Source organism: Ursus maritimus, unplaced genomic scaffold (genome assembly GCF_017311325.1).
Source record: "Ursus maritimus isolate PB19 unplaced genomic scaffold, ASM1731132v1 scaffold_12, whole genome shotgun sequence".
NCBI classification, from domain to species: Eukaryota; Metazoa; Chordata; class Mammalia; order Carnivora; family Ursidae; genus Ursus; species Ursus maritimus.
In genome coordinates this window covers 40,128,064-40,137,888 of record NW_024423564.1, presented here as the reverse complement: position 1 = coordinate 40,137,888, position 9,825 = coordinate 40,128,064, and the positions used below count along the sequence as shown (strand labels likewise).

Here is a 9,825-nt window from a genome sequence, read left to right as displayed (position 1 = left end):
AAGAAGTTATTTGTAATTTTGTAAAGAAATACACAAACATTCCCCTGAAAAAGCACATAGCCACTGCTTAAACCACATCTCACTGCTAGCTCAAGTTTGTTTGTAACTAAGCCATGAGATTCAGTGTTTTCTAAGGATATTTATCTTCCGAATTTTCAAGTCATCAAATGATACATTTTTCTTGGCTTAACATTACCTCTTAATAGTGTTTTTCTTGAGTGCTGTTTCTCTAGTTTGATTTTTACTGATCATTATCAGTGGATGAATTTTTTAAAAATGAAAGCAGTATCATCTGCGTACCCTGAATCCTCTTTTTGTTCTTGATTCAGATAATTGATATAAGCAATAGAGGTAAAAGGGAAGAATACGTGTTTTAAAGCATGGAAATGTATTCAGAAATATCATTCTCTAGTTAGGAGTTACTTGAAAATATAGTTAAATGAAAATTATTTGATATTTTTTTAGAAATTATTCTTCCTTTACAGAAAAGCATTATGTTTATTTGCTCTGTATTCAGAATAGCTCATTTATACTTTGGAAAAATCCCTTTTAGGTATTACCGTTTAAATGTGGGAAAACATTTTTTCTCTTTGCCTTTCATTGGTCAGTTTGTGCCTGCAGGTCTGGTTCCGTCACCCAACATGTTTCTCCAGTAGTAACAAAACACTGACTTTTAGGACTGTGGAGCTATTAGTAATTTATGTAATATACTCCTACCCCCCCCCCCAATTATTACACTCTCTTTCAAGGCCTGGGACAGTGAGAACAGGAACCATGAACTGAGAAGTGTATGAGTTGAACAAGCTAAATTTATATAGTTAGGAAGTAAGAGAACCAGTGATCCACTTTATTCATGTTTTGAAAATCTCTAATATCCACAATTTTAAAGGCTGGGTTTAAAAATTTTTGGATAAAAATAGAGATGTTTTAAATTTACCATATGACCCAGCAGTTCCACTCATAGGAAACTATAAAAGAGAAATGAAAACATAGGTCCACAAAAAGACATGTAATGTCTTTGTGAATGTTCATAGCAGCATTATTTGTAATGGCCCCAAACTGGGAACAATTTAAAAGTACTATCATCATATGAATGGATAAACAAAATGTGGCATATATGTACACACACACACATACACACACACACGCGCGCGCACACACACACACACACGTACATGCTGGAATACTACTTAGCAATTAAAAGGATTGATTTAATAAAACATGCTACAACATGGATGAACCTCAAAAACTATGCTAAATAAAAGTAGTCAGATGTCAAAGGCTATATATATTATTTGATTCCATTTATATGAAATTCATGGAAAAAGCACATTTATAGAGAAAGAAAGCAGATCAGTGGGTTGCCTAGAGCTAGAAGTGGGAGCAGGGGTTAGCTACAGATAGAAACTAAGAGAACTCGTTGGGTTGATGGGAATGATCGATAACTGGATTGTGATGATGGCTGCACAACTCTACAACTTTACTAAAATCTCTGAATTATATATTTGCAATGGGTTAATTTGATAGTATGTAATAAACAAAGCTATTTTTAAAAAGAGAGAAATGTTCTCCATAGTTGAATTTGAAAACAAAACAAAACAAAACAAAACACAACTACATAAATTGAAAATTGGATTTTGAACCTATCTTTCCCAGAAGGTTTTAGGCTTAATTCAGTGGATGTCAATGGAAGTTTGTATTAAAAGACTGAAAAAAAAAAAAAACTTTTAGTAATGCACCTTTACAGTATCCTAGTTCTCTAACGTTTCTTTTCCTCTATGCCATTTGGTTTATAGTTTACTCAATAACTTTCTTTAAATACTGAAAAGTAGTATTTTTATGATCAGACTTGTGTGTAGTATATTAATCTATACCAGCTTGCTTCTTCAGTTGTTAAGTTTACATATTTAATCAACTGGATCTCTTTTTATTTACTATGTATTTTAAAAAATAAGTTGGATCTTTGTGAGTCAAAGCTGCTTAAAGGATCTCAGGCTAGTAATTGTATAAGCCTTGCTATAAATCTAGATTTTTACCTATCAGATCTTCTTAACCTAAGAGTTATTAAGGTCCTATAATTTTCTTTTAAATCCTAATTCTCTTCCAATGCTGCTTCTTTTGACACACTCAACTAACTAGTGGAAATCATGGTTATAGGTAGTATACCGAACATATATTTGTTTTTGGATTGCAAATTGGTTGGTTGGTTGGTTTTTAAATAATAGCAGTCTTGCTACAGTGTAGGCAAATGTTGATTCTAGAGCATATTCCTTGATCACACAAAGTGGTGATGGTGTCTAGAAAACCTTTTGGAGAGCAGAGGGAATCTAATTGAATATTAAAGTTTTCCATAAGCAGTCAAAATATATGTAATAAAAAGTTGACTGTATAATTGATAACATGCCTGTTAACAATTCAGATGCTAGGCAAAGCAGTACTTGCATAATAATTCATGTTATATTGTTGTGAATTTTGGAAGGATTTTTGCAGTCATTATGTAGTAGCCTTGTCCTTTATCTGAGCTATGTACTTGACTGTTTAGTGTCAAGGAAAACCTCAAAGTTTCATTGGAGCCTTTTTGTCAGCTTTGAGAAATGTCACTTCAGACTGTGTGAATCTTCTCAGGGACTCTGTAATCCTGATTGAGTTACCATTTTTGGCAGAGGAGGAAAGAGGTTTTAACGAAAAGCCAAACCCATAATGTAATAACTTAAAATGTTATTCCTTCTTTTCATGAATTTATTATGAGTCCAAAACATTTAGATGTTGTCTTGTAGAGAGTTAAACTGGGCAAGCTAATTTACTCAGTTTATGTTATTAACTCTCTGTTAAACGATTATATTTGTGGGATGAAAGATGAAACGATTGAAGTAATTTAAGCATTGGTTTAGTCACATTGGTCATGACCTTGAGTTATATACGTAACCTATCATTTATAAAAATCTGTCTCTAGCTTTTTTTTAACACTTGGAGTTATAACTGTACCACTAAAATTTATAAAAAGTTTTGTATGAGCTGCATGTTCATAGTCCTTGTTCTGCTTATACTAGTCATTCTGTTTCTATAAGAGATATCCTAACTGCTATTTGGATATATCATTCAATACATATTTTGACAGTTTTCAGATTATTAGACTTTTCTTGGTCTCTCCAGATTTCTATTCATGGATGAAGGTAAAAATCTAAACATCAGCTGAGACTGTTGGATGAAATAGAATAGATGTATACCTTCTAATGGAAGAAGCCAAATAGAATAAAACATGTAAAACTGGGTCTCTTTGACAGCATGCTGAGTATAATTTTTTATTATTAAGTCTCATATGTGTATGTGTGATTATACTTTATATTGCTTTTGCTTTTCTCTCTTCTCTATCCTGATACTCAAAACACCTTTTAAAGTTTAAATAGACTTTAAGAACTAGTTCATTCTCTATTCAATGAGCACAAGCACCTATCATTTTCATCCCTGTGTACACGAGCAATGCAAAAATGAATAAAATGTATTTCCTGCCCTCAAATTACTGTTTGAACATATTAGAATCTCTTAGTTTAATCTCTTGGATTTATTATAGTTTTAAAATTTTTAGATTTTCTTCCTACTTGTTTCCTTCATCAGGAATGCCCATAAGGCTCATTAAGAAACTTTGCTACTACTGTAATGATATAAATCCTTGTCAGTACTGATTCTTTAAAATATCACTATACTAATGTTTTGTGGATTTTAATAGAAACTTTCTTTTTTTTTTTTTTTAAGATTTTATTTATTTATTTGACAGAGATAGAGACAGCCAGCGAGAGAGGGAACACAAGCAGGGGGAGTGGGAGAGGAAGAAGCAGGCTCATAGCAGAGGAGCCTGATGTGGGGCTTGATCCCATAACGCCGGGATCACTCCTTGAGCCGAAGGCAGATGCTTAACCGCTGTGCCACCCAGGCGCCCCCTAATAGAAACTTTCTTTGGTATATAACAGAAAATGCTAATTCAAATATGTGATTGCTTGTGAGCTACATATTACTTAGTTGAACCTTAAAGAACAAGGTCAAGATGTCACTATCTTGTTGTCTGAAGTGAGTTGTCCACAATAGACAGAAATAACCAGTCCAAAGGACTTTATATGTCAGGGGGGTTTACAGCACTTGATTTTAGTCTTCTTTCTACATGCTATTGAAATTAATGCTATCATGTAGTATGCCTAGATAAACAATTTTGTTAGCTAGAATAGGGATAATAATTTTGGAGTCTAAAAAAACATTTTTCATAGGGTGTCCTATTATTAGAATTTTTCCCCTTTCTGCCACAGAAAGAGTTCTATTTAATTAATTCTTAAACAGTAAGAGACCTGAAATAAAGCTAGTTAGTATGAATATAATATTTTATATTATTGATTATGCTCACTGATTATAACGGCACTTAAAGATTTAGGTTATGCATTTTGCATTGATTAGCAAAGACCTATTTCAGTTGACATCTTTTGAAAACTTACATTTATATACTTCAGATTGTCCAACCAGTAGTTTATGAGATAAGAGGTTCCTGGTTTTATTTTCTTATTTACCAGTGGAGCAAAAATTCAGGAATAAATGGTCACTAAAGATGGGGGTTTGGAGGAAGAATTTGAAAGCTAAAAATTTGACTTAGGATGGAATGGTCAAAAGTTAGGTAGCTGTTCTGCATTTAGTTATAATGGCATTTTATTAATTAATATTAATATTAATAGATTGTAACCTTAAGTCAGCCAGAGTTTATTAGTAATACAGTTTTTGCAAGTTTAACTTTCAAGAGTTGCAAGTTTTCTTTTTTTTTTTTTTTAAGATTTTATTTATTTATTTGACAGAGATAGAGACAGCCAGCGAGAGAGGAAACACAAGCAGGAAGAATCAGGCTCATAGCGGAGGAGCCTGATGTGGGGCTCGATCCCATAACGCCGGGATCACGCCGAGCCGAAGGCAGATGCTTAACTGCTGTGCCACACAGGCGCCCCTGCAAGCTTTTTTCTAATCGTGTCTATCTGTTCATATAGGGTTGAAAGGAGGAGCAGGAGGCACTGATGGACAAGGAGGTACCTTCCGGTACACCTTTCATGGCGATCCTCATGCCACATTTGCAGCATTTTTTGGAGGTTCCAACCCCTTTGAAATTTTCTTTGGAAGACGGATGGCTGGTGGTAGAGATTCTGATGAAATGGAAGTAGATGGAGATCCTTTTAGTGCCTTTGGATTCAGCATGAATGGATATCCAAGAGACAGAAATTCTGTGGGACCATCCCGCATCAAACAAGATCCTCCAGTTATTCATGAACTTAGAGTATCACTTGAAGAAATATATACCGGCTGTACCAAACGGATGAAGATTTCTCGAAAAAGGTTAAATCCTGATGGAAGGAGTTACAGATCTGAGGACAAAATTCTCACCATCGAGATTAAAAAAGGGTGGAAAGAAGGCACCAAAATTACTTTTCCAAGGGAAGGGGATGAAACACCAACTAGTATCCCTGCAGACATTGTTTTTATCATTAAAGATAAAGATCACCCAAAATTTAAAAGGGATGGATCAAATATAATTTACACTGCTAAAATTAGTTTACGAGAGGTAAGTTAATAGGACCTGGGATTCTGAAACAGAATTATGCATCTAATCTTAGGGAATTTATGTAAGTAATAGCTAATATTAAATGCTTAGTACATGTTATTTTTTAAATTCTCATAAGAACCCTCCAGAGGTAGTACTACTATTATACCTCTTTTATGGATAAGATTATATTTTCTAAGTTTAGTTACTTGTACTAACAATTTAAATGCCAACTTTAAGCACTAACCAGATTGTGTACTATGAAGCCTAATACTGGCTTAACTCCACTCAGTTTTTACAGGTATGGTTTATGAGATATGCATTGTAATTGAAGTCCATATATAAGATTTTTTTCTAAAATTGTTAATTTGGAGTAATAATTATATAACAGAAATATTAATTTAAAATAATTTATAAGTGTACTGCTTTAATATGAATCCTTATTTGTTCTATTTTTAGACACTATTTTTCAAATTGGATTATAATCCTGCAAATATGGCCATGTCGGTTCCCTGCTTAAAATTCTTAAATGATCCCACATAGAATCTACCATAAAGTCCAGAATTTTTAGCTGAAAATGAAAGGTCATTTTAAATCTGATTTGTACCCATAAAGGTTTATGCATTTCCCTAGGTTTGCTCTATTATTATCTTACATACATTAATGTCATCGTCTGAGTTCTAATCTACGGAACACCGTTGTTCCTCATTCTGCCTCAAAACCTGCTACTGATCCAATGTTTAGCTCAAGCATTCTGTACTCTCAGAAGCTAAGGGGGGGCAGGGTAAGCTGGGTGCCCTTTGTCTCACAAAAGACCTCTGCACCTCTGTGCTAACATTATACTGTATTATTATTACCGGTTTGCTTCTGAGTTGCTTGTGCATTCCCTGAGGTGGGGTCTGCGTTCATGGTTCCTAAGCTCAACATCTAGCAGGAATGTGTGGCATATAGGAGACACTCAGTAAACATTTGTTGACTAAACCAATAAATGTATTTCTTATCCTAATATTTTTCCTTCCAAAGAAGTAGGGAGTTGCTCTTATTCTATTCCTCTCACTGCTAAATTTCTCCCTCTTTCCTTGTCTAGTTCCATCTCTGCATCTTAAATGTTGTAATGGCAACCCCAAACATTCCATTTCAAGGCAATGTAGAAGACATCCTTTACTTCTCTTTCCTTCTTTCCTTCCCCTTCTCCTTTCCTTCTTTTGTAGTATATCTGATCACGCATGTCCTAAAGGGATTTTTTAATAGGGAAAAAGTCTTGTAATTATTGATATTCTTTTGGAGGTTAAAATTTTACCTTAGTGATTTCATCCTTCACACCCAGTTTTTGTTATTATTGTTGTTGAGCTTGTGAGGTTCTGAAGTTTGTTAATTTTATTTGGTCTATTTCAGGCATTGTGTGGCTGCTCAGTTAATGTGCCAACAATGGATGGAAGAACCATACCCATGTCAATAAATGATATTGTGAAGCCTGGAATGAGGAGAAGAATTATTGGATATGGGCTGCCATTTCCAAAAAATCCTGACCAGCGTGGTGACCTTCTAATAGAATTTGATGTGTCCTTCCCAGATACTATATCCTCATCATCCAAAGAAGTACTTAGGAAACATCTTCCTGCCTCATAGAATGAAAAACTTTGTTACCCATATTTTGATAAGGCACTGAAAATATAAAAGGACTGGCAGTTTACTGATGTAGATGTGAATTCTGTATAAAGATGTGTAAATTATTTTTAGGATTCATTAAATTGCATGAATAGAGACGGGTCAAATAAATAGGCGAAAGGGATTTTTACAGTTAGAGATGAAGAAACAACCGTTCACTGTATTTTATTTCATTTCTCCCAAATCAGAAGTTTTTAGTATTTTGCTTACATGTAAAATTTTTTGTGTATGGAGTTAGTGGATATATTTCTAATAAAGTACTAGACTATCCAAGTACTTTATTTCTTTTATCTTTACATTGTCAGTATGATAGTTTCTCATTTATAATGGAAATTTAAGTTCTTAACTCACCTACACATGTGATATGTATTTCTAGGAAATAAAAACCCAAGTCATTTGGAAATGTGGTTAACTAGATTTAAATCTCCAACTGAAATGCTGCTACAGGGCTGGGACCCGTAAAAGAATATCCTAATGCATATATGTTTTACCATTTTGAGTTTTAAAGTATGCTGTAGCATTTCTTAATAACACGGTTGTAATGTTCTTAAGGCACACCTTTTCATCATAAAAAGGAAATTAATGGCAATTTATCTCCTGTGGAAATCCCAATTGCCTGAATTACTGATATTTTAGAAATAGGCTGTTTTTAAAATGCCATATGTAATTTTATGCAAGTTGACTATATATCTTGGACTTAATAAATTATAGGCACACTTTATTGTCCACTAGTTTAAAATAATTTGTTTAATAATAAATGTGTTTTTAGAGGAAATATTGTTACTTGGAATTAATTTTCCATTACACAGTCTTCTATAACTTACTCATCATATGCTATATGTATCTTATGCAATTTCCCTAAAAAGAATAAACTACCACTATGGTGTTAAACCAAAATATGGGGAAAATAAACACTAACTGCTGCTTATGAATGACACTGCTACTACTTGTTATGCATATAAATATTTTACTTTTTCATATGTATAGATTGCATTTCTTAGGTGTTTTAATTTTTTAAATATATTTACGTTTAAAAAATTGTTTTTTTTGTTTTTTTTTTTTAATCATAGTAAGAGTGATGTCTCGACACAAAGTTTTTGGTTCAAAAGTAACTTTCAGGATGATTGATACATGTACAAGGTGTACTGGGTCCTATCACCCTTTGGCAGAGTACGAGGATTCTTTTATTAGAGATTCAGTAAATAGGTTGTAATCACCACATACTTTACAGCCTTATGCATTGTAATTGACATGCCATAAAGCTTACCTTTTTAAAAGTATATAGTTCAGTGGTTGGTATATTCACAGAGTTGTGTAACCACTAAGTTCAGAACATTTTCATCACCTGAAAAAGATAACTCCATATCTATTAGCACTCACTTCCTATTCTTCAGCACCTGGTGAATACAAATCTACTTTCTGTTTCTACAGATTTGTCTATTCTAGGCATCTAGTACAAATGGGATCAAAGGGTAGGTGGCTTTTTTTCACTTAGCTTCTTTCACTTAACATGATGTTTTCAAGGTACATCCATGTTGCATCATGTATCAGTACTTTGTCCTTTTTTATGGCCAAATAATGTTCCATTCTACAGAGATACCACATTCTGTTTATCCATTTATTAGCTGATGGGCATTTAGGTTATTGCCTCTTTCTGGCTGTTGTGAATAATGCTGCTATGAACATTTTTGTACAAGTTTTTGTGCACATAACTTTTCAGTTTTCTTGGGTATATATCTAAGAATAGAATTGATGGGAACAATCATATGCTTTAGTTGCAAATGGAACCTAGCTGGCTCAGTCGGTAGAGCATGCAACTCTTGATCTTGGGGTTTTGAGTTTGAGCCCCATCCTGGGTGTAGAGATTACTTGAAAATAAATCTTAAAAAAGAAAGGAAAGGAAAGGAAAGGAAAGGAAAGGAAGGAAGGAAGGAAGAAAGAAAAGAAAGAAAGAAAGAAAGAAAGAAAGAAAGAAAGAAAGAAAGAAAGAAAGAAAAAGAAAAGAAAGAAAATGGTTGAAAATGCCAGAGAATTCAGCTAATTAGAAGCATAAACTACAAAAATTTCCTCACAGGTCTAAAGAGATAGAGCTGAAAAGCATCAGTCAAGAGTGGTGGATGTGATTTCTGTATTAAACCCACTGTCATTTATTGCAATTTTTTTGATCAAACATTTTCTCCCAAGTTAAATTAAGGTTTTATAGATTAGGTGGATGGATAATCTTTGGACTAAAAAGTATTTTTTTAAAGTACAGAATTATTCTTCTAGTAGTAAAAAAAATTGATTTTCATTGCTATATAGGCACAGTATGCCAGTATCTTTCTTGCCTTAAAGGATACTGATAATGCCTTAGCATGTAGTTGGTGCCCAATTTTTATATGTTGAGTGTTAAATTAATGTAAAAGAGTTTAAAGTTTTCTTATGTAAATTGTGAAAGTACTTTTGATTTTATTTACTTATTTATTCAGTACTTTTGATTTTAAAATGTTCTCTTTAAATTCAGCCACATACTTGGATACCTGAAATAGTTTTGCAATACTAGAGATGCCAGTAAGCTAATTGATAGAGATGTTTATCTTTCCTACAAGAAA

At 33.3% G+C, this 9,825-nt stretch overlaps 1 protein-coding gene across 2 annotated transcripts in view; it reads left to right on the top strand.

Moving 5' to 3' along the window:
• The window catches only part of DNAJB4 (DnaJ heat shock protein family (Hsp40) member B4), a 41,794-nt gene extending 33,520 nt beyond the window's left edge, over positions 1–8,274 (top strand). For both annotated transcript variants that reach the window (XM_040627111.1, XM_008690680.2), the window contains exons 2-3: positions 5,019–5,587; positions 6,962–8,274. In XM_040627111.1, coding sequence (XP_040483045.1) covers positions 5,153–5,587; positions 6,962–7,195 — 669 coding nt within the window. In that variant the 5' untranslated portion in view covers positions 5,019–5,152 and the 3' untranslated portion in view covers positions 7,196–8,274. The remainder of the gene's footprint in view (positions 1–5,018; positions 5,588–6,961) is intronic.
• Positions 8,275–9,825: the final 1,551 nt, after the last annotated feature.